This window comes from Eurosta solidaginis, chromosome 5 (assembly GCF_040869045.1).
Source record: "Eurosta solidaginis isolate ZX-2024a chromosome 5, ASM4086904v1, whole genome shotgun sequence".
In the NCBI taxonomy this organism is placed as follows: domain Eukaryota; kingdom Metazoa; phylum Arthropoda; class Insecta; order Diptera; family Tephritidae; genus Eurosta; species Eurosta solidaginis.
The window spans coordinates 216,506,184-216,532,608 of NC_090323.1; the positions used below are offsets into that span (position 1 = coordinate 216,506,184).

At 38.5% G+C, this 26,425-nt stretch overlaps 1 protein-coding gene across 5 annotated transcripts in view; it reads right to left on the reverse strand.

The window, feature by feature from the left end:
• The window catches only part of Gtpx (Glutathione peroxidase homolog with thioredoxin peroxidase activity), a 76,249-nt gene that overhangs the window by 11,040 nt on the left and 38,784 nt on the right, over positions 1-26,425 (reverse strand). For 2 of the 5 annotated variants that reach the window (XM_067788218.1, XM_067788220.1), the window contains exons 2-3: positions 11,902-12,206; positions 3,576-3,905 (exon numbers count right to left, since the gene is read on the reverse strand). In XM_067788218.1, coding sequence (XP_067644319.1) covers positions 3,576-3,905; positions 11,902-12,201 — 630 coding nt within the window. In that variant the 5' untranslated portion in view covers positions 12,202-12,206. Of the gene's footprint in view, positions 1-3,575; positions 3,906-11,901; positions 12,207-13,635; positions 13,773-26,425 lie in introns of those variants that run through there. The other 3 variants (XM_067788222.1, XM_067788221.1, XM_067788219.1) reach the window with 2 other exon arrangements.

The following is a 26,425-nucleotide window of genomic DNA, read 5'->3' on the forward strand; positions in this document are numbered from 1 at the left end:
TGATCAAAGAATATAAGCGAAACTGTACCAAAAGAAGAGGAGTCTCTTCTAACTTCATATGATAATAGTTAATTATCCGCAAGGGAAGTCAGTAACTAGTGATACAAATTTCTGGTTCGGAACTAGACCTAGAGTGCCAAATAAGTGCTATTCTGTTAGTAGCTATATTTGCAATTATAAAATCGAGAGTTTGGATTTTTTTATTTCATATTTAACATATATTTAAAAATAGACCACCAACAAAAATACTGCTACCAGCTTTAACAAGCTGCGACTACATAATATGTATTATGAGTATGCCTTTTTTCAACACCATTCCACCAGTCCGAAAAATGCGATAATATCATACTAGAAGCAACATGTAGAATTTCTCTCCGGTTCGGTGCCAACGAAATATTACAGAGAAGGAACTAGATATCAGCTGTAAAATTTTACACTATCTAAAAAGTGCCAATAAAGAACTAGTCCTAAAGTGGAAATTTGTATATAGTTGCGGGGACAATTTCCATGGCCTAGGGCATCGCAATGTTAAATTCGCCAGTTAAAAGCTTGTAAAAGAGATGGATGGCGAACTACTAGTGGGTCAGAATGCAGTAGAAGTGCACTAGTTTTGAACTTTTTACTTTTTAAATTCAGGTGGTATTTCAGCACCAAAGTAATCTCTGTTGCTAATATATGTAAATTTTAACACAAATATAAAACAAACCGCGCGAAGCTCTCTAAATAAGCATTTCTAACTCAATTTCTAATGAAACATTCGTCGAAATTTCCACATTCACTATTAGTATGATTATTGAAAACCAAATCCCGACGGTATATATAAAATATTGTAACGAATTTATGGAAATTCCTCTTATTTCACACCTTCTACTAACGTTCGTATCGCTAAATTGTTGAATAAATAACTCCAATATCCAATTATGCAAATTGGTCTTTATTAGACTAATGACACTTCTACTTCTCAACAGATAGCGTGCTTAAATCAAACTGATTGCGATTCCTCAGCTGGTGCTGCTTTTATACTCTTCGGTTTCCTCGTTTGCATATTTCTAGGCGTTTCTAGAATTTACTATTTGTTTACCAGCTATAAACTCACCAGCTATAACTACAGATGCACTATTCAGCCCTATTCTGCATTTCGACTTGGATTGGAATTTTTTCGATTTGGCAATTTTGGTATTCTGTGTTCCAATCTCTTTCGATCCAACTTCGAATCGTTCGATTTTTTGTATTCTGCATTTCGATCGTAGTTCCGTTTTTCTAAGTTGCAAATTAGTTGGCGGAAAAATATTTTCTTTTTATTTTTTTATTAATTTATAACAGAATTTTAACAAAAATGTAAGTAAAACTTGTTAAGAAACGTAGAAGGCTTGATGATGATTGTTTTTTATATGTTTCCAGGTCAAAAACAACATGTCGGTGTCGAAGTCCTTGAACGTATTTGCGCCGCAAAAGTATCTAACACATACTTGAAAGCATCCTTGTTAAGTCGAAAGTTTTTTATGAACCTAAATAAGAAAATAAGTCATTAAACTATACCACTTTTAAGTTCAAGTTCTTACAATTCGTCACTCATCTCAAATGGATTACACAAATCTCGCAATATTTGCCTTTCCATCCTCGCCTGGCAATTTTCGTATGCGTTGCTTTCCAACTCCATAAATAATGCCGCGACCATTGATTCCATTATAATAGACAGCTATAATTTGTGTCTGTTCCTTGGGTCCAGATATATGCCAAAGCAAGCTGCCGGAGTAGAGGAAGGTGAAGCGAAAACGTAAACAATCCTTGCGGAAAGAATAAATAAATCTTCATAAAGTATTTTAGGGCAGTGCAATGAAATTAGCATCCTTAAAATTCAGAAAATGTCAACTATATTCGTGCAGGAATCCGTTTTAAAAAAACTTGGTGGCCACGGCAGGGAATTGGCCAAAAGAACGACAAAAACACACTTACAATTATGAAAGCACTTCACTCGAAAAATATAACACTGCGGCAATATATTCTATTGCTTTTTTTTTTGTACAAAATGGCGTGGATAATAAAATATAAACGTTTTTCAGTATTTTTTTACAAATTTTCTTTAATTTATTTTGTTCCAATGTTCACACATTCCGTACCAACAGCTGATTTCGAAAAATCATTTGCTCTTCCTCTTCTCTTTACAATTCCGTTGTAATGCAGAATACCAAACTTCGATTGAAGCGGAGCGTAGAACGGGAACATAATCGAAATGCAGAATAGGGGTGATTATAGCTTCTCGCATAGCCATATGCGCGTGAATAAGTGAGTGATACTTCCATCGATGATTGCATACTTTTGGGAGTATCTCAGATATATGCATATGTTTGTGCGTTTCTCTCCGCTGCTTGTATGGACATAATGATTGATTTGTTTATGTGCATACAAGTCCCTGCTCAGTATCGGCTTAGAGGTGATAGTATCCCTTAAAAAAAAAAATAAATGTAAGGCGCGATAACCTCCGAAGAGATCTAAGGCCGAGCTTCTCTTCCAATTTGTGTCGTGCTCCTCTTGATTTTCCCTACAAATTGGCCGGACGGGACCTACATGTTTTTTATGCCGACTCCGAACGGCATCTGCAAGGCAGATGAGTTTTCACTGAGAGCTTTTCATGGCAGAAATACACCCGGAGCGCTTGCCCAACACTGCCGAGGGCGACCCCGCTTAGAAAAATTATCTTCTAATTGAAAAACCTTATTTCTAAAATTTTGATGTTGCTTTGCCCGGGAGTTGAACCCAGGGCATACGGTGTGATAGGCGGAGCACGCTACCATCACACCATGGTGGCCGCCTTAGTGTTGCTAATATTCGTCATAATATGTTACTACATAAACTGAGGCTATAGGTCAATGTAATTTTTCGCAACTTTCAGAATTAAATATTGGCTCTTGAATGTTGACCATATAACTATTTACGTAATATTTTAAGCAAACATTTTGTAACTTGAAACCAAATGTTCAACTTTTCCCGACCTCAAACAATTAAAAATTTTTTAATTAATTTTTTTTTATATACAAAAAAATTTCAGTGCACATACAATTTTGTACATGTATTGTGATATGCACTTCCATATAAAAAATTTTGAGCAGCGCTGTTTATTTCGAAAAGTTTATGCAGTAAAAGAAAATTTGTGTACTACTTGAGCCATGGCTCAATTATATGGTTGGCTCATCTCATCAGCTGATTTTATTTATTTCATTACATGGTCGATAAGATTGTCAAAAGGAGATGGCAAAATCAAAATGAAACCAAGACATTGGCAACATTTTCTAACACACAAAAACTGTTAAGTCTTGTGTTTCCATTCCATACCATTCGCACCAACACCAATACACAGATTTTGACAATTTGAACAGACATATTTTGTTATTGTACAGATGAGCCAACCATATAGTTGAACCATGACTTGAGCTATGCTTAGCTGTTTTAAACGGAAAGTGTGAAATAAGTAAGGAATAGGGACGGACAGAAAAGAGAAGGCAAGAAAACCGATAAACACAAATTGAAATGCAGCATCTAAATAAACATCTTGCAAAAATATTAGATATACTTACCTTTTGAAATACATCTCCGATATTAGCTTTAGCATCACGTAAATGACACACCATTGCCTCACCATCCGCTTCGGGCATTTGCGAATTAAATTGATTACATGGGAAATTCAAAATACGTAGACCCTTCGATTCGTATTTCTCCAAAAGTTCAGTTAATTTAGCATAATTATTTTTGGTTAAACCACATTTCGAAGCAATGTTTACGACTAATACTACATTGCCTTTGTATTTTTCCAATGATACATCATTTCCATGCGTATCTTTGACAGTGAAGTCATAAATGGACTTGGCGTTCTTGGGGTCTTCACTTGACATGTTGTTGGCTTCTACCTAAAATTGTGGTTACAAAAAGGTGTTGAAGTTAAAAAAATCAACCGCACGAAAGCACAGATACAATAAAACTAATATTATATAACAAGTAAATATAAAAATTGAGTTAAGCATTCAAGTGTTAGCAGCAAAAAATAGAAAGAACAATGGAGTCACGATACGATAGAATATACTACACACTAATATACAGTAATTCGCAGTTGAAAAGGGACAGCCGATTAGGATAAATTTTATATTTTCAATTAAGAAAATACAAAACCTTTCGGATATTGGGGAAAAATTGCAAACACTGCAATGTGTTATAGTGAAACCAAAGTACGTCCAGACCCGCAGTGGGTTATGGGGCTTAGAATATAGCCGCTGCAGGTATGCCGGTCGTAAGAGGCGACTAAAATACTCAAATGATCCAAGGAGTTGTGTAACGCAACCTTCAAAGGGTTTCCAGCGCAATTTATAGCGTCTCGAACCCAATTGTCAACCTCACCTACCCGTAGCGACAAGTTTCGCATGGAACTAGGGGATGGGGGTGGAATAGTAGGTTCAATGTGTTCATATTAAATCATTCCCCATATGGTCGGGTACTTGTTACCGACAAGCACCGGTGTATTTATCGCTACCACAACAACAACAACCCTAACTTTGTTTTGTTGATTTTCCGACAGGGTGGAAAACTGGTGTATATTGGAATGATTTTCCGTCATCCCTTGTCAAATTTGGTTTCGAAACAAACCGGTTTCGCCGTTGTGCCATCATGTCGAACGAAAATCGACACTGATGATGGCACAACGTGGAAACCGGTTTGTCTCGAAACCAAATTTGACAAGGGATGACGGAAAAACGTCACAATATACAACAACAACCCTCCTTGTTAAGGCATCATTTTGATGTTGTTTGCATAGCCCATTCGCTATGGCGCTGATGGATTGCCTGCGGAGCTATTCAAGTACGGCGGCGAGGATTGGGTAAGGCGCATGCAACAGCTTCTTAGCAAAATATGGGCGGACGAGTGCATGCCCGACGATTGGAATCTAAGTGTTCTTTGCCCAGTCCACAAGAAGGGGGATACTGCAAAATGCACCAACTATCGTGGAATCAGCCTTTTTAATATCGCATATAAGGTCATTTCAAGTGTACTGTGCGAAAGATTGAAGCCCACCGTGAATCGGCTGATTTGACCTTATCAGCGCGGCTTCAGATCTGGTAAATCTACCATCGACCAGATTTTCACAATGCGCCAAATCTTGGGTAAAACCCGTGAAAAGAGAATCGACACACATCACCTCTTCGTCGACTTTAAAGCCGCCTTCGACAGCACGAAAAGGAGCTGCCTATAAGCCGCTATGTCTGAATTTGGTTTCCCCGCAAAACTTATACGGCTGTGCAAAATGACGTTGAGCAACACCAGTCCGCTCAGTCAGAATTGGGAAGGGCCTCTCCGAGCCGTTCGAAACTAAACGAGGTTTCAGACAGGGTGACCCCCTATCGTACGATTTCTTTAATTTGATGCTGGAGAAAATTATACTAGCTGCAGAACTTAACCGCACTGGAACAATATTCTATAAAAGCGTGCAATTACTGACATATGTTGATGACATTGATATCATCGGCCTTAACACCCGCGCTGTTAGTTCTGCTTACTCCAAACTGGAAAAAGAAGCGGTAAAGATGGGTTTGATGGTGAATGAGGACAAAACGAAGTACCTGCTGTCATCGCAACGAGTCAGCGCATACGCGCCTTGGCAACCACGCTACTGTTGGCAGCCATAATTTGGAAATAGTAAAAGACTTCCGTTATTTGGGAACCAGCATCAACACTAGCAACAACATCAGCACTGAAATCCAGCGAAGAATCAATCTTGCCAATAAATGCTACTTTGGACTAGGTAGGCAATTGAAAAGTAAAGTCCTCTCTCGGCGAACGAAAATCATACTCTACAAGTCACTTATCGTACTCGTCCTGCTATATGGGGCAGAAGCATGGACCATGACAACAGCAGATGAAGCGGCTTTGGGAGTGTTCGAGAGAAAAGTTCTTCGAAAGATTTATGGACCTCTACGCGTTGGCGATTGCGAGTAACGAAGAAGATTTAATGATGAGCTGTACGAGCTATACGCAGACGTCAACATAGTCCAGCGAATTAAAACGCAGTGGCTGCACTGGCTAGGCCATGTTATGCGAATGAAAGATGATGATCCGGCCAAGAAAGTGTTTCTATCGGAACCCGCATATGGAAGCAGAGGTAGAGGGCGGCCCCCACTCCGTTGGAAGGACCAGGTGGAAAACGATTTAAACTCCCTTGGTGTGACCAATTGGCGCCGGTTGGTGGAGCGAAGGAGCGACTGGCGCGCCTTGTTGGACGGCCATAACCGTTTAGACGGTTAAGCGCCAATTAAGTAAGTAAGCAAGCATAGCCCATTCATATACATAAAAGTAGTTTTTAAAATTTTTCATTTTTTTTTTTTTGGGAACCAATTCGTAAGCTAGTCTGTAGATCACCGGAAATATAGCTCAAAATTAATCGCACTAGTTTGAACAAACATTGTAAACAACTCGATTCGCGCACCACCTAGTAATTCAAGTCTCTAGCTCAATAAAAAACTTACTCCCACCCGAATATCAAACGGTAAAATGCGAACGCCATCTAGCGTAACTTTTCTAACTATTTGCAGTGCGTTGTAAACTTTGTTCCAAGTTTCAAGTCTGTAGCGCACCGGCAAGTTACTTCAAAATCCAAACCAAGGTTAAAAGTTTTGTTGGAATTTTCGGATTATCTCGATGCATGCCCATGCCAGAACTTTGCACTTGTCTTAATCAGTGCGTCATCAAACGGAATTTGTTTCTTTTTAAACTTAAAGTTCGAAGCTCAACGGAAATTAACTTCAAAATTAAGTTCCGCAGGGTTTGACAGAACAATCGGTACCTGGCATGACGCTTTTTTAAGTCATGTTGTATTATTATCGGAAGGGTAATCCAATAGGAAAAGTACAGCACAAAACGTCTAGGGATTATAGTAGATAGTAAGTTGTCGTGGAAACTCCATGTGAAAGAGAGAGCGAAGAAAGCCTCCATGGCACTGCAACTGCCGATACAGAAATAAGTAGATCAGGCTGCCAGATCACGTGACGTGAAGAAAGCAGCAGACATTCTTGAAGAAGCATGCTTCAGCTGCAGTCCCATCAATATATTATATTGATGGTCAAGCGGCGATCAAGGCAATAATCTCAAATAGTAATTCTTCTTAGGCAAAGAAGCATTTGAGAAACTTCGCACAGGCCGGACCGCACATCTATACTGGGATCCCGGTCATAAAGAGATAGAAAGTAGCGAAAAGGCCGATGAGCTGGCAAAGGGGGTTGCAGCACTCGATGAATCGACGTTAGACGCCCCAAAGTCAAAAGAGACAGGAGTTGATTATGTTCCATCAAGCAGGAAAGGCGAGGACAAAAGAGGAGTTTCCAAATTTCTAAGAGCATCTGCAACTCCTACGAAGTTAGATTTACAAAAGGCTTAAGGCTGACGATTTGCTACTTACTGGCCACTGCCTTCTGGCGTTACATGCTTAAGAGTTAGGCCTCGCCAGTTACAGCACATGTAGGAAGTGCGAGCTGCAGGGGAAAAAGGTTGAGCACGTTCTGTGTTCGTATACTGCGCTTGCGAGGTCAAGGCTCCAGCTTCTGTGGCGGCAGAGTTGCCAGATCTCGAGGCAGCAATTAAGCGAGGTCCTAGAAAACTTCTAGTACTTGCCAAGATGACGAAATTATTTTCCGTTTGGACCTCGGACAAATTCTGTCAATACTATGCTATAACCTACACATTTTTATGGAATACAGGCGTACGTACCACCAGAAAGGAGGCCCAGTATAATAGTAGACAAATCAAAATTCCCCTGGATCCCAACAAGAAAGTTATTATTAAAAACGTTTCTGAAAAATGTGAAACTTTTACTATCCTTTTTATTTTGGAGCAACTGTTGGCGTATTAATACAACCATGCGTTGGTATAATTACATGCATACATTAGTATGTTAGATAAAAGTTAGTAAAACGCAAACAACTTCTGCTTGAATACCCACCAAAAAATGTGGTTCTTATATAAATGGCTGGTATTAAAAAGCAGGAATGTGTTTGACGGCAGCTGTGATGTGATTTTTGCGTGCATGCCTAGCACACCGGATGTACTGGGTTCAAATCCCGAAAAAGCGAGATACAAATACTCTCTAAGCAGGGCCCCCTCTCCAGTTGTTTGTTAATCACTTGGATTGTTTTTTTCTTTACCTTAAAAGTTATCAGCGAAAAAGCATGTACATATGTAGGTCCCATTCCGCCAATTTCTAGTAAACGTTAACGGCCTGCTTCAACTGAATTCTGAGTTAAGGAGTTTATGAAACGAATGCTGAAATAGGGTATTTTTGAAAAATGTGCTCAGAGAGGGCGTTTTCGAACTGGAAGATGAGGTAGGTTGATATGGGGATTCAAGGGGTTTCTTGCGCAACGCTTTCAATGGCTTGCCAGCGCAATTTACAGCTTCTCCAACCCAAATGTCAACCTTACTGCCTGTGGGTAATTCTGTTTTTTTTTAGCGGACGGGCTCTGTCGACCCCAAGTTCCTTTAGTTGTAGTAGTAGTGTAACTAGGGGATGTGGGCGGGCTGGCCTACAGGTTCAATGTGGTCATATTAAATCGTTCCCGAGATGGTGGGGCTTGTACCGGACCTATATCCGGCAAAGGACCATCAACGTCGACAACTCTTCCCGGAACCTTCGAGGAGTGTCGTTATCGCTACAGCAACAAAAACAAAGGATGATATTCCACTCAGCCGTCGCGTTAATCAAAAGGCTTACGGCATAAGCATATATGTGAAATGATATATATTGCAAAAAGTGAAAGGCATACATTTGCAAAAAATTATATATTTTGTGAATTGGTCCCCTGACTAGAAAATCGACTCGTATATTTTTTGCTGGAAGCGTACACTGCGCTTCAAATAAATAGGGTCAACGAATTTTTCAGAAAAAATTTTAAGGTTAATAATTTTGGACCTTTTAATCTGTTAATTCATTGAGAATGGAAGTTTGGAGGTTATGTTCGGCAAATTGTTTAGCCGAATCTGGATCGCACCCGCATTATAAAGCCGAACTGTAACAGAACCCAGCTATTTGTCGAGCTCCAATGGTTGGCAATGCAAAATGATTATGTTCGATGATGAACGTGGAAACAGGTTGGTACTCGATTAAAGAATCCAATATGAAAGAAAGCTACTAAATCTAAGGTGGCTTGCTGTAATTCCGCGCTTTGTCCTCGCCTGTCCTGCTTGATGGATCATATGCAACTCCTGTCTCCTTTTGATTTATCTTAAACGGATTGGGACGTTTATCGTCGAATCAGCGAGTGCTGCACCCTCCGTTGCCAACACATCGGCCTTTTGTTACCTTCTATCCCGTTATGACTTGGAACGCAGTACAGATATATGATCCGACCTGAGCGAAGTTTTCCCAATGCTTCTTTGCATTCCAGGACACTTCCTGATGAAGTACAGTGTGAGATTATTGCCTTAATCGCTGCCTGAATATCAATTTATATATTGACGCGACTGCAGCAAGGACGCTTACTCAAGAATTTCTGCTGTTTTCTTAACAGCTATAATTTTCGCCTGAAAGACGCTGCGGTAATTTGGCAGCCTGTAGGATCGACTTTCTGGATCGACGCAGTAAACAGCAGACCCGACCCCTTCCGTGAATTTGGAACTATCCGTATACACGTCTGTTCTGCCGTTTCTGCAACTGACGCAGATCTTTTTCGAAGCTGAGGCACTGGATCATCTGCCCAGTGCAGTTCCTGTCTTGGTCGATACAATTTTCCTAGATGCCCTGGGCTCAGCAGCGAAGAGCCCCAGACGGCTCCTTTCGACGCAGAGTGCTACAACACTGGGCATCCCCGCACTCCCCCCGGGACTTCCTGTCTTAGTGCCACAGCAGCACGTGTGACCTAGCCTTAGACCACCAAGGCACACTCACTCGTATCTTACCTTCAGAATAACGACATCTTCCCAGTTGCAATTCAGAATACTGCAGTTAAACTGTAATGGAAAGATCACGGAGATAGTTCAATTCAACAAGCTGCACAATATCCGCATAGCTGTGCTCCAAGGGTCTAAGCTCATTGCAAAATCTTGCTCTGGTTACAACGTCCATAGAGAAGAGAGGGGTGTGATGTTCGTGGATCAAATAGAGATCACGGAGCTCCGCACGATAAACGGTGACGAACCACACGTATGTTAGGAAGTTGTCATAGCTCGCCAGACATCTCCATCGGAGGCGCAGATCTTGTTAACTGCTACAACTAGCAGCCGATGGTAACATATGACCATCCGATCCCCCAGCGGGTTAGGGGGTCAGAATATACCCGCGGTAGGTATGCCTGTCGTAGGAGGCGACTAAAATACCAGATTCAAGGGGCTGTGTAGCGCAACCCTTCAGGTTGCCAGCGCAATATACAGCTTCTCCAAACCCAATTATCAACCTCATCTATCCGCGACGAATGCTGTTTCACTAACAGGCGAGGCTCTGGCGACCCCAAGCTCCTCATGGAACTTGGGGGTGGGGAGGGAGGGTTGGTCTGAAGGTTTAATGTGGCCATATAAATCGTTCCCGAGATGGTCGGACTAGCAGCTTAATTGTGCTGTGTTACCGGAGCGTACCGGATCTGTATCCGGCAAAGGACCATCACATCGATAACACTCCCCAAAGCCTTCGGGGAGCAACCTTATCGCTACAACAACAACAACAACATCTCGCTTGAGCGATTATCACATCTGACCGACGTACTTTTATTAACTTTAAAAAAAGAAAGTGGGACGCATATAAAGCATGCATAGGCAATGTTTTTGCTGCCCTTCCAATCCTGACTGATGTCTTTCAAGGGAAGCGTGCTTAACGTAGAGTTATTGAATAAGTTCGGCTCCTTTTATTTATGCTGGAAGAATACCGCAAATCCGATAAGCGAAAACTGAAGTTTGAATGCTATGCGACACGAATTCACCGTTTCCAATCGGACCCAAAATGTATGAATATTTTATTACTAGCAGTATTACAGTTTGAAGGGGCGAGACTGAAAAAATGTTTTATTTGTTTTTTGAGGTCCATATGTATGCACGGGTAGACATAAAAAAGATTAGATATGCCAATTAAAAATATATAGACATGTACATTAGGGTGGGTCGATTTGTATGGACGAAAGTTAACCGATATAGCGCCATCGATTTTTCGATAGGATTTGGGCTCAGGAAAAAAGTTCGACTAGACATACCCAAAAAAATTATTTTCGAGCCTGCAAAATTAATTTGTTTGACTTTTTTGGCTTTGATTTTTAAGGTTTTTTTTCATGACCCACTAAAAAAATTTTTATACATATGTATACCCTGTCCGACCCAAAAATGTCCGCTAAAAACGTTGGCGATAACAGTTTTTTGAAAAAAAAAAAAAAATTATAATAATAAAATAGGGTATACATATGGACAGGGTATACATGAATATTTTACAATCAAATGACAATTTTTTAGTAGGTCATGAAAAAAACCTTAAAAATCAAAGTCGAAAAAAAGTCAAAAAAATAAAATTTCGCAGGCCCGAAAATAATTTTTTTGGGTATGCATAGTCCAACCTTTTTTGCTGAGCCCAAATCCTATCGAAAAATCAATGGCGCGATATCGATTAATAAATCGACCCAGTCTAATGTACATTCTACAGTCCTTGTCCACCACAAAGCATAACACTACTTATACACAGACGCACATAATATGTATATTTGTACATAAGAGATTAATAATGCAAGAAAGCAAATGTTTTTTTTTTTTTAATGTGGTTGGTGGTGGGTGAGGATAAGCAGAACAAAACAGGTGTCACCAGTAACTCTACAAACTACACGTAACGGTGAAAACCCTCCAACGTGCTCAACAAATTATTATAAATTATTTATTAATTAATATAATTTTACTCACATCACCACCGGTAGACGATGACGTGGCAAGTTTAGAATCACTTGCACAATTAACACCAGTTAATGGCAACAACACTAAACATAGAAGCCGCTTTCTGCCATTTGGCAAATTGTTTGTAGTTAATGTTGGTAAGTGTTCAGTTGATTGTTGACCAAATTTAAATTGGCTAAAGCAACGTTGTACTTGACGTTGTTGCTGCTGGTGTTGTTGTTGAATTCTCATGCATCGCAACAACTTAACGGAATTGAGTGTACCATTAGCTGTTAATTGGCCAATTTTTTGCAAAGTATTGTAAATCATTTCAACTGTAATTTCCAAAAAAAAAAAAAAAAAAAAAATATTTTGATTAGTTTTCATTTTTTTCGTATGGTATCGACTTGGGAGCTTATATATAGCTTGTGTAAAACCTTTTTAGTTATAGCTTAATGTTATATTATACTTTTTTTTTTTTTTTTTTAACAAATTTGATTTGATTGGTAAACAAATTGATAATATTTTATTAATCTTCCTATATATGTAACTCTTATAAAATAAAGTCGCTAAATGTCATTGTACGTCCATCACTTCGTACAGAATGCTTCGATTTTAAAACGGTTTTTTGCATTTTAAAGCTTAAAGCCCCGACACATAAGCAGATTTTCAAATAGAAGCGTTCTACTCAATCTTAAGCATTACACTTTGCGACAAAATCAACTTTTTTTCTGGGTATTGGACCAAACCAACTTTTTTGAGGAGATTGGGGCTTAAGTATAAGAAGTACTATCTCCGTTTTTCGAAGTTAGCCTCCAAAAAATAGATATCGGCTTTCGAAGTTCGAAATTCTACATTTCGAAATTTTATTTTTTTTTTGTTAACGCGTTCAGCAAATTAAGAAAGTAAAAATGTGGTGGTGGCCCGCTCTTTTCCCTTATTTGAAGGGTTAAATTCTTTTTTTGAGAAATTTAGTATAACAGCTGTTATACGAGGTGGAAAGTCAGATAGTCCCATGATAGTGACTACTACTTTCATGTCTGAACTGGAATTGCTCGTACTGTAATTTTTCAAAAAAAGAATTCAGCCATTCAATTTAAAGAAAAAGGCGGACCACGACCACATTTTTACTTTTTTTAATTTGCTGAACGCGTTAACAAAAAAAAAAATTAATTTTCGAAATGTAGAATTTCGGACTTCGAAAGCCGATATCTATTTTTGGGAGGCTAACTTCGAAAAACGGAGATAGTACTTTGTCTACATAAGCCTCACTCTCTACAAAAAAGTGGGTTTGGTCCAATACCCAGCCGGCTGTTGCACAGTGTTATGAGTAGATTGCACGTATATTTATGGAGAACGGTGGATTGAGCGACACTGTTGCCATCTGACATGGAAAAGTAGCCAACTCCCAAATTTTGTTACAAGCAAAGCATAAGAAGAATTCGACATTTGCTTTGGCTAAGGGTGTTGGCATACTTTACAAGTGAAATTATTTTTCCCACTCTTGGTTGATTGTGGCGATGTTATTGGCATGCATAAGCTTGTGTTAAACGCATCTATATGAAAAATGTCATTGTGCCGCGGCCTTTAGCTATGTGAGATGGACATTTTCAATATAATTTGAAGGTATATATTAGTTGTTTTTTTTTTACATCTAAAGACGTTTACGTTTAAACTTTATATGGACGGCTAAGCGTCAAACTTTATCTGAAATTGCTGCGCATAAAATTAGTACTACTAAATTTCAGTACGCATTATACTTACTCAGATGTAACTGAAATATGTGTCTATGTTTCACCCCTACACTGATTCTATGTATCACCTCTTAAAATAGTGCGTGTCCACCATTCATCGCGTGTCCACTGATTCAGCTATATGTTATACTTAATCAGCGTTGACGCCGTCGTCGTTTTGACGATTTTCAACTAGAATGACGCTTGGACGATTTTGTACTGACAAATGACGATTTAAGCCTGCCTTCTATGTAAGATATCTTTTAAAAATTCAAACATTAAGAAATTACATAAATATACTAAAATTTGAGATACAAGCTTTTTTTATCAATTTGTCCTTTTTATGCCATTTCCAGCACTAAGTTTTATGATATTTGCGCTTATCTTTTATTCGCTTACTAGCACTGTACGAGCATGATATTTGATGTATGTACATACAAGCCGCGCAAGAAGAATTTGAGTGCGAAAGTGAAAGAATCAAAGCAAAATGGATAAATTTGTGAAGTTGCACTATTGGAATTGCAGCCGAAAAAGATGCTACATCCATGTCAAACTCGCTGGCTGTCTTTAGAGGCAGTAGTATACAGAGTATTAGAACTTTATGAGCCATTAAAAATATTTTTTAACTTCGCTGTAAATGTTGACAAAATAGACAGTGCAAAAACCATTCTTGATAACTTGGATGATATTAATGAAATTAATCTCTCCTTCCTGAAGTATATCCTGTTACGCTAGCCTTAAGATACATAGATACATATGCCACCGGCAACCGTACTTGTTCTTGCGTTACAGCATCATCGACAAAATGTATCTCGACCAGTAGTGGAATTCACTAACTTTTTTAACGATATTTGCCATCGCAGTAACTATTTTGTATCGATATTCGTTAATCGACGATCAGCTGTGTTGTTAAATAAACGGCAAGTGAATTGGCTGCGTTAAAAATCACGAAATTTACATTTCTGACAATTTTATTTAAAAAAGAAAATCGGAGCTTTAATTAAATAGCTTCAAACACGAAAAGCTGCTTTATTTATAAATCAAATGGCATTTGAGTACTTGACGTACGTTTTATCACAAGATGAAAATACTGAGGCCATCGCCAGTGGACAGACGCCTTCTTAGAGAAGTAGATAACCCATTCCACCTGAATGCAACGGAGTTTCGAAATCTGTACCGACTAACCCCAGACTCGGCTCATGATATTATTTCTCAACTTGATGGTCAATTAAAGGGTACAAGAATAACTGCGATATCAACAGAGAAACAGGTAAATAAATGGAATTTCATATAATTTTCAATTGAACACTATTATAAAAATTTCAGGTTCTAACTGCTTTACGCTTCTTCGCAACTGGTTGTTATCAACGGCCCGTTGGAGAACAATGGGGCATATCAATGAGCCAGTCGTCTGTAAGCCGCTGTATACATCGCGTAACAAATGCTATCAACCATTCTTTGTTTTTCGATAAAGTAAAGTTTCCAATGACTCAAATAGAGCGGCAAACTGCGAAAGAAATTTTTTCTGCGTCACCTGCACCATTTGTGGGAGGTAATATTGCGGCTATTGATTGCACTCATGTGTCGATCATGATCCCCATAAATCATGAAGAGGCATATGTAAATCACCATGGATACCATTCATTAAATGTACAAATGGTAAATGCAATAATTCAAAGAAATGTATTGTACTTTTTTGATTATAATATATTTTTATATACAGATTTGTGACCCCAACCTAAAGATATCGAATGTCAATGCTAAATTCCCAGGAGCAAGGCACGATTCATTTATCTGCAGTACGGAGAGTGATGCAGAGAAATTTTGAAAATGTTAGCCGCACCATGTTTTTGATAGGTGTTTAATGCACTGAAATTTCCCAGAAAATAAAATCACACACAAAACTACTTGCAGGTGACTCTGGATACGATTTAGAACCCTGGCTGATGACTCCTTTACCTAACCAACCAGAGGGGAGCCCAAAATTTCGGTACAATGAGGCATTGTGTAAAGCTCGAAACCCAGTCGAGAGACTTTTTGGTGTTCTCAAAGGAACATGGCGATGCCTATCACAGCAAAGGACTCTTTTGTATCATCCAGGATTTACGCATGCGCAGTGTTGCGTAACATCCGATTAAGTGAACCCATACACGAGCCTGACACTGAATACTTAGATCAAAGCCCAAGTGATAGCAATGTTAATCAAGGCGCACCCTCTTCAATAGCGAAACGTGTTCAAGACCGACTTATTGCTAATTACTATACTTAAGTACAGACTTAACAAACTTATAAATAAAAAAATCTACAGGAATGTAAAGCAAACATTTTGGCATTTTATTTTATATTTGGTCTACTTTGGTAGCGAAAACTTCCATCATACCGAACAGTCAAACTTAACAATATCATTTCAATAGAAACGAACTTCGTGTCCTTTAAAATTAAAATAAATACTTATGAGGTTTTAACACAGCTCAATTTTATACACAATACATTTATTTGAATGTAAAAAATTCATTCATTCGTTTACATAGATCGATTTCTTTTGGAAATTATTTTAAAAAATAGCTACTTTGGTAGTAAAAACTTCGATTCGGTATCGTCAAACTCAACAATATCACTATCAAACAATATCAATAACCCGCTAATCCCGGAGTTTCCATTAAAAAGTCCACCATTCGACTTAACTGCTCGGCTGTGGCACGGCTTCTCCTTTGATTGGTATTAATTGATGACGCCATTCTATTTTAATATGAGAAATTTTGTTATGTCGAGAAATATGAAACTAATTCCGCATTTACTTACCTTTTGTTGATAACCCAAACTGTATCTGAAAACTTGCACAATAATAACTTTTAAAAGCAGTTAGTATACGGAATTTGTTTATTTTTGGCATTCCTTTTGTGATTTTCGCATTTTTTTAGGTTACGAAGCTGTGCTGCCACCTTTCTACTATTTTAAATGTCATTTATTGCGAATCGTTAAAACTAAGTTAGTGAATAGTACAATCGATAAGGCAAGCGACAAAATCGTTAATTAAAAGCTCGACAAATCGCATCGTTATAAGTTAGTGAATTCCACTACAGGTATCTGCGCATGTTGCGCAACATTAGTGGAAGGAGGCCTACATGTACAGGTATGAAAGTGTGCATGCGCAAAAACGAAATGCAACTGCACATGCGTGGGTGTGAATTGAGTGAAAGTGGTAGGAAATTCCGTTTAGATACGAATCGGGGTATGCGCACGATCGAGCTGAAGCTCAGAAAATGATTGCAAAAGTTGGATTTAAAGTGCGTGGGCGTGCCGCGGAAAAGCTAAAGTAAAGTATGGTGCCGGTCAAGTGGAAAAAAAAAACTTCATTTTTTAATAAAACAAAAAAAAAAAAAATCCCGTAATTTTCGCAAAACGGTTTCAATTCCGTTCAATCTGCACAATTGTAAAGTACAAGCCAACCAACAACGAAAAGGAAATTTCGTTGGACACCCTGCCACCGGTAAGTACTAAGGTACAGTTTATTTAATTAAATTCCGTTTTAGTTTCAAACGTGAATCTTTTTTTTTTTTTTTTTCGGAAAAAGAATGAAATACTCAACAATTAAAATTTTCAACAAAAGACACAAATTTTGCTGAAAATTTAAATTGTTGAGTATTTCATTCTTTTTCCGAAAAGAAAAAAAAAAAAGATTTACGTTTGAAACTAAAACTTAGTAAAATTTAAATGCACAGCATTTTTCCAATTTTTAGTTACCTCTTTTTGTACTCGTAAGTTGAGCGAAGTTTCCCTTTTGCAATAAATGTAAAAATCATTAAAATAGACCTTGATCTCAAATGACGCAAAAGAATTTTTTTACAGACAGTTGAACTTTAGCAATATTATTTTTCGCCACGGTAAAATTATATAAATTATTCCCTTAGTTGACATAAATTAAAATTTAGCTAATTTTTCTTCAGCTTAAACCTAGTGGAAGATAAAATAATCTCTTTAAAATGCAGGCTAAAATTGAATAAAAAAATTAAGTGAATAGAAAAATAAATAGGTAGAAAAAAAAAATATTAAAATTTTTGGAAGTTAGAAATTAGTTAAAATAAATGGTGTAAAATGAAAAAAAAAATTTAATAAAACCAAAAAAAAAGAAAAAAATTAAAAAGAAACAATTTTATTAATCAGAATTTGTTTTGAGTTTGAATTTTCGAGTAGCAGAAGTTAATTTAAATTAGAGTAAAAATCCGAATTAAATTAATGGAGTTTTTTCTGAAAGTGGTGTAGCCCTGTTGGTTTTTCCCAGCTCTCTTGTGAGTTTGTTTGTTCTTTTCAAAAAAATATTTTCCAGCGAATAAGAAAAGGGGTCCATTAACTACGAAGAAGAGCCATTTTGCATCGCGGCAGGTGGCTAGATCAAAAGTTAGAATTTATGAGGGCAACATGAGGCCAACATTTTTTTACAGAAAGGAAAACGCTATAAAATTAACTTGAATTAATTAAAGGGAGAAAGCTTAATTGATTTGAAAAAAAAAAAAAAAAAAATTTGTAGTTGAAATGAGATTAGTAGGTGAAAACAGAAGGAAAGAACTTTTTCTTTGGTTTGCTTTATTGCAGGCATATATGTATGTATGTCCATACTTACTGCATTATGTGCCAATCGGGATTGGAAAGGTAGGGTATGGCTGGGCATACATACATAGGTGCAGGAAGCAATAAAGGAGACAACGATACTTATGATATTCAGCCTGTAGACAATTTTTCGTTTTTTTTGTTTCTTGTTTCTTTTATAAATTTTGTGGCAGGACCTAGGAAGGGGCTAAGGCACGTACTTACCCGCATTTTTAACATTTTTAAAGGGAGTGATTGGAAATTTTGGAACACATATGTTCCAACGACATATGTAGCGCACTGGATCGCCGTGGAATGTCATAGAGAGCAGGGAAAGAGAGAGAACGAGAGAAAGAGAGAGAAACTTCCAGTCTAGAGAGTGATCGTGGCCTGCAAGTGACATTAACTGAGCGAAAACCAGCGCCCACGCCAACGCCAACTTTCAACAGAGGAAGCCAGCCAACGTCAGCAGCAGCGACAGCATCACCACCGACAACACGACAGCAGCACCAGCGACGACGTCACCACCAATACAATCGAGCCCAAGGAGGGCAAATGAATGTTAATAGGAATCATTGTTTTTTTTATTTTTTGATAATTTTGTATTTATACACTTGTTTGCATGCGTTCTATAATATCTCTATAGAAGTTTTTTATATAAATTATTTTTTTTGGATTTCTTTATTGCTAGTTTTATAGGTTAAAATTACCTTTGAACTTTGCCTTCCTGCATTTACGTTTTTTTTGTAATTTTTATGCGAAAACCTAGCTCAAAAATTAATTTTCCTTTGAAATTTTTGTGGTCAACTACACCTTTGGCACCACGCGGTTCCACTATTGAAGCCAACCCTTTCTTGTTGTGCTAGTGTTGGCTTTGGAGATTTTTTTTTGGTTCGATAACACATGCACACGCGGTCTGGTTAGCTTCTTTTAAATTTTCTTTCTTTTTTATACTCAGTTGAGCAGAGCTCACAGAGTATATTAACTTTGATTGGATAACGGTTGGTTGTACAGGTATAAAGGAATCGAGATAGATATAGACTTCCATATATCAAAATCATCAGTATCGAAAAAAAATTTGATTAAGCCATGTCCGTTAACACGATAACTTGAGTAAATTTTGAGATATCTTGACAAAATTTGGTATGTAGATTCCTGGGCGCTCATCTCAGATCGCTATTTAAAATGAACGATATCGGACTATAACCACGCCCACTTTTTCCATATCGAAAATTTCGAAAAACCGAAAAAGTGCAATAATTCATTACCAAACACAGATAAAGCGATGAAATTTGGTAAGTGGGTTGAACTTATGACGCAGAATAGAAAATTGGTAAAATTTTGGACAATGGGCGTGGCACCGCCCACTTTTAAAAGAAGGTAATTTAGAAGTTTTGCAAGCTGTAATTTGGCAGTCGTTGAAGATATCATGATGAAATTTGGTAGGAACGTTACTCCTATTACTATATGTCTGCTTAATAAAAATTAGCAAAATCGGAGAACGACCACGCTCACTTTTAAAAAAAATTTTTTTTAAAGTGAAATTTTTACAAAAAATTTAACATCTTTACAGTATATAAGTAAATTATGTCAACATTCAACTCCAGTAATGATATGGTGCAACAAAATACAAAAATAAAAGAAAATTTCAAAATGGGCGTGGCTCCGCCCTTTTTCATTTGATTTGTCTAGGATACATTTAATGCCATAAGTCGAACAAAAATTTACCAATCCTTGTGAAATTTTGTAGCGGCTTAGATTCTTGGACGATAACTGTTTTCTGTGAAAAAGGGCGAAATCGGTTGAAGCCACGCCCAGTTTTTATACACAGTCGACCGTCTGTCCTTCCGCTCGGCCATTAACACGATAACTTGAGCAAAAATCGATATATCTTTACTAAACTCAGTTCACATAATTATCTGAACTCACTTTCTATTGGTATAAAAATGGATCGATATCGAAAATTACGAAAAATGAAAAAAGGGCCATAATTCTATACCAAATACGAAAAAAGGGTTGAAACATTGGATTGGTTTATTGACGCAAAATATAACTTTAGAAAAAAACTTTGAAAAATAGGTGTGACACCTACCATATTAATTAAAAGAAAATGAAAAAGTTTTGCAGGGCGAAATCAAAAGCCCTTGGAATCATGGCTGGAATACTGTTCGTGGTATTACATATATAAATAAATTAGCGGTACCCGACAGATTATGTTCTGGGTCACCCTGGTCTACATTTTGGTCGATATCTCGAAAACGCCTTCACATATACAAATACCACCACTCCCTTTTAAAATTCTTTTTAATACCTTTAATTTGACACCCATATTGTACAAACACATTATAGAGTCACCCCTGGTCCACCTTTATGGCGATATATCGAAAAGGCGTCCACCTATAGAACTAAGGCCCACTCCCTTTTAAAATACTCATTATCACCTTTCGTTTGATACCCATAATGTACAAACGCATTCTAGAGTCAACCCTGGTCCACCTTTATAACGATATCCCGAAAAGGCGTCCATCTATAGAATTAAGGCCCACTCCCTTTTAAAATACTCGTTAACACCTTTCATTTCATACCCATATCGTAAAAAAATTCTAAAGTCACCCCTGGTCCACCTTTATGGAGATATCTCGAAAAGGCGTCCACCTATAGAACTAAGGCCCACTCCCTTTTAAAATACTCATTAACACCTTTCATTTGATACCCATATCGTACAAACAAATTCTAGAGTCATCCCTGGTCCACCTTTATGGCGATATCTCCAAAAGGCGTCCACCCATAGAACTAAGGCCCACCCACTTTTAAAATACTCATTAACACCTTTCGTTTGATACCCATATCGTACAAATTAATTCTAGAGGCACCCCTGGTCCACCTTTAGGGCGATATCTCGAAAAGGCGTCCACCTATAGAACTAAGGCCCACTCCCTTTTAAAATACTCATTAACACCTTTCGTTTGATACCCATAATGTACAAACGCATTCTAGAGTCATCCCTGGTCCACCTTTATGGCGATATCTCGAAAAGGCGTCCACCCATAGATCTAAGGCCCACCCTCTTTTAAAATACTCATTAACACCTTTCGTTTGATACCCATATCGTACAAATTAATTCTAGAGTCAATCCTGGTCCACCTTTATGGAGATATCTCGAAAAGGCGTCCACCTATAGAACTAAGACCCACTCCCTTTTAAAATACTCATTAACACCTTTCATTTGATACCCATATCGTACAAACAAATTCTAGAGTCACCCCTGGTCCACCTTTATGGCAAAATCTCGAAAAGGCGTCAACCCATAGAACTAAGGTCCACTCCCTTTTAAAACACTCATTAACACCTTTCGTTTGATACCCTTATTATACAAACGCATTCTAGAGTCACCCCTGGTCCACCTTTATAACGATATCCCGAAAAGGCGTCCACCTATAGAACTAAGGCCCACTCCCTTTTAAAATACTCATTAACAACTTTCATTTGATACCCATATCGTACAAATAAATTCCAGTCACCGCTGGTCCACCTTTATGGCGATATCTCGAAAAGGTGTCTACCTATAGAACCATGGTCCACTGCCTCTTAAAATACTCTTTAATACCTTCCATTCGATACACATGGCATACAAACACATTCCAGGGTTACCCGAGGTTCATTTTCTTACATGGTGATTTTCCCTTATTTTGTCTCCATAGCTCTCAACTGAGTATGTAATGTTCGGTTACACCCGAACTTAGCCTTCCTTACTTGTTTATATTTTTGTTAGCGTTTAGTAATCATTAATTAAATTCACTTCTACTTTTATTGGTTTCTGACCGAACTAATTTCTATTTATTTTGCGCCGCTTATTCTGGCCCACTCGACGCCCGCTATCGCGAGTGAGTGAGCGCGATATCAATAGTAAGAAATCATTGAACCTGGTTTAGGTGGTAAATGGTTTCTATGTACACATAGGGAGGAACATATGTATGTAAAATTCTTTTCCTCACAGGTCCCCCACAGTTTGCTGGCGCCTTCAATTCTGATGTGCTGATCAGGTGAGTGAGTAAAAGATCATGCTTGTTTTTTTTTTTGTCACACGTATATACATACATATGTAACAAACAATCTCTTTGCTGTGTGCATGCCAAGTACCTTAGCCTAGGTCAGGGATTTTTTGCTTTTCACACACATTAAATTTTTGATGCACAGATTTTTTTCTGTTGTGTTTTGGAGTAATAGTATTTAAAGATACAAATGGTGTCTTATATATGGTTAAACCAAGTAATTGGCCGACACCACCTGCATTAGGGTGTACCTAAATTACTTTTAAAATTTTCTTATTTTTTGCAACAATTATTATTTTTGTTTCTTTAATCGTTTTTTTATATACCACCGTGGTGTGATGGTAGCGTGCTCCGCCTATCACACCGTATGCCCTGGGTTCAACTCCCGGGCAAAGCAACATCAAAATTTTAGAAATAAGATTTTTCAATTAGAAGAAAATTTTTCTAAGCGGGGTCGCCCCTCGGCAGTGTCTGGCAAGCGCTCCGATTGTATTTCTGCCATGAAAAGCTCTCAGTGAAAACTCATCTGCCTTGCAGATGCCGTTCGGAGTCGGCATAAAACATGTAGGTCCCGTCCGGCCAATTTGTAGGGAAAAATCAAGAGGAGCACGACGCAAATTGGAAGAGAAGCTCGGCCTTAGATCTCTTCGGAGGTTATCGCGCCTTACATTTATTTTTATTTATTTTATATTTTTTTGGATTAGGATACGTCTAACGTTGAATTGATAAGTTAGTCTAAATTTTAAATTAAATAAAATTTTTTTAAATAAGAAAATTAAGTTTATTTCGAATTACATTTTTTTTGATTGAAGAACGACATTTTCAGGCAGTAGACTTATGCAAAGTAATTTTTTGTTTCTTTTTATAATGAATAAAAATATGTTTATAACGTTTGGTAACTTAAAGGGTTGAACATTTTATTTTTAATAATGGAGGGCTAAATCCATATTCTTTGGTGCGGGTGTTGTCCTTGGGTTGAAGGAGGAAGTGAGAGGTGATGATCCGATAGACCTTAGACAGACGGACTTGAGTCAGGCGTTGGGGGCGTCGTAAAATTAGAGGAGTCAGCACGGCGCCCATGGCTTCGCGTAAGATAAGCGAAGAGGGTGAGTAGACTCCCCCTGACCCTAGACGGACCTTCTTTCCTTTTTTCTTCCATTTCCTACTTTCCCTCTATTTATGTATTCTCCTCTAGGCATGAACCACTTTTTTGTTCAGATAACTGCGGGTAAGGCAGGTGTGCAAAACCCCACCACATTCGACGAGCTAGCAGGGGCTTGCAACCATGCCACGTGCCACCTCCGCCTTACCATTAAAAGTCAGTATCGCAACAATCCTTCAAAATATTGTTACGAATATTAGCAAAACTAAGGAGTGCTGCCAGCTCTAAGCCGATCTAAGCCGTGACGTGAATGCACATCAATAATTCAATCATTATGTATCTACATAAACGAATAAATAATTGCGTCTACACATATGTACACATTCCGACGAGCAACATTTACATACAAGGCAGCAAGAGATGAGATGTCACACACCGATGAATTTACTTATACGCTTATGTGTGTGCGGGAGACTGTAAACTACAAACACATGCATATACCTTATCTGAGTTGTCACAAGAGAGAGCAATAATTTGTGCACGTAGTTGTGGCTGGCGATTTTGTAGCCGAAACAACTAGTAACTTCTGGAAATCGAAGAGCCTAGAAGTATGCAGCGTAAACTATAAAAGCGGCGCCAGCGAGTAAGAAGCAATTCAGTTTGATTTGAATTGTCAAGCAGTTACGAGTAAGACGATATCTAGCGAGCAATAGCACTATTATTTTGAAAGTCAGTTTCCTTTAAGATATCAGTTTGGTTATTAAGCTATTCGTTGTACAGTTGGAGTGTTATTGTGAAGTACTTTAATAAAGGCCATTTTGCATTACCACAAATTGGAGTTATTTATTCAACAGTTTAGTGATTCGAACTTAGCAGAGGATTGCAAATAAGAGGATTTGCAAGTAAATTCGTTACAATTGGTGTCAGAAGAGGAATTGTTGAATAAATTCCAGAGGACAACAAGGACATGGCAAAGTTAAGTGAATTGAAGATCCCGCAACTGAAGAAGGAGTTGGAGAACCGTGGATTGAATACAACTGGCATTAAACTCGAACTTCAGGCACGACTACGAGAGGCAATGGAATTAGAAGGAATTGATGTGGAAGAGTATGTCTTTCATCTTGATGGCGAGGAGACAACAAAAATTGAAGAGAAAAACGAATCATCACAGACAATTACCAGCACAGACTTGAACATGATATTGGCTGCAATAACTGCTCAAACATCGACAGTAACATCTAAGATGGAAGCGCAAGAGGCACGTATAACAGAAATGTCATCACAAATATCCACCAACATGTCATCACAACTGGAAGAACAGGAAACCCGTATAACATCACAATTGGAAGAGCAAAAGGCATATATGGCATCCCAGCTGGAAACACATGAGACACGTATTTCAGAAATGTCGACACAGATTACATCAATGATGGAAACACAACTGAAAGAGCAAGAGGCGCGTATATCATCAAAACTCGAAGCGCGTATGGACGAGAAAATAACGCAGTTTGAAGAAAAATTCGAGGCAGAGGTGGATGCATTGAGAGGTCGTATACAGGAATTGCAACTTAATCGGCCGACTGCTTCAGCGAGCAATACGAAGGTAAAAACTCCATCTTTTGACGGTTCTCTTCCTTTCCAGGTCTTCAAGCTACAGTTTGAGAAGACCACAGCAGTGAACAACTGGAATGCGGAAGATAAAGTTGCTGCACTATTCGTGGCATTGAAGGGGCCAGCAGCGGAAATTCTACAGACGATTCCCGAAGGAGAGCGGAACAATTATGAAGCATTGATGGCTGCTGTAGAACGACGTTATGGAAGCGAGCATAGGAAACAGATATTCCAAATTGAGTTGCAAAACCGCTACCAAAAAGCAAATGAAACATTGCAGGAGTTTGCTTCAGATATTGAAAGATTGGCTCATCTCGCAAATGCGGACGCACCCGTGGAATACACCGAGAGGGTAAAAATCCAGAGTTTTATAAATGGCATACGAGACGTGGAAACGAAGCGAGCTACATACGCGAACCCAAAACTGACATTTGCTGAAACGGTATCACATGCATTGACTCAGGAAACTGCCTCCCTATTAAGTAAACCAGCATATAAGGCTCATCGTGTAGAAGTAGAAAGGCCAGAATGGGTAGACACAATTTTGGAAGCACTGAAGGGATCACAACAGAAAAATGCCGGAGTTATTAAATGTTTCAAGTGCGGCAACCCAGGTCATATTGCACGACATTGCAGCACCGGTCCCAATAGCTCCAACAATGTGGGTGGCCGTAAACGCAGAGCTGAAGGAGATGAGCAAATCTCCAAGTCCACTCAATCGTTAAACTAAAGCGAGTCAGCCGCAAGGGGCAACAGCTGGCTCCCTCAATTGAATGCCCCATAATCTCTATCTCACAAATTGGAAGAAGGTCAAACAATCTTACTGTCGGAGGACATGTGGATGGAAAGGAACGTTTACTGACTGTAGATACGGGTGCATCTCATTCCATCATTCGAGCGGATTTAGTCAACAAGAAGATAACACCATTGCATGGAGCAAGATTGCGTACAGCCACTGGAGAAGACAGCACGGTTCTAGGAGAAGTATCATGTGAAGTCGCAATTGGGAACGTCACGGTAGTACACAATTTTATAGTGGCAGAGATTGTTGATGAAATCATAATTGGAGTGGACTTCTTAATCGACCAGGGCATCAAGATCGACATGCAAAGCAAGACGATGCGATATAAGAACATGGATGTGCCACTTAATTTCGGCTACGAAAGAGGCTACAGCAGTAAACGAGTGCTGGTGGAAGAGAGTCAGCAAATACCACCAAAATCAGAAGCAGTCATCTGGGCAAAGGTTGATGGAGATTGTGGGACAAACAAATTGTGGGTTGTCGAAGCAGCAAATAAATCAGCACTGAACATACTTGTAGGAAAAACCCTGGCTATGACAAAACAAGATGGACGTATTCCGGTAAGAGTACTCAATGAGTTCAAGTCACCATTCAATTTGACCAAAGGAGCTATTTTGGGAAGATGCCAAGAGGCCGAAGTAGTTATTAACTGTGAACAGCTCCAGGA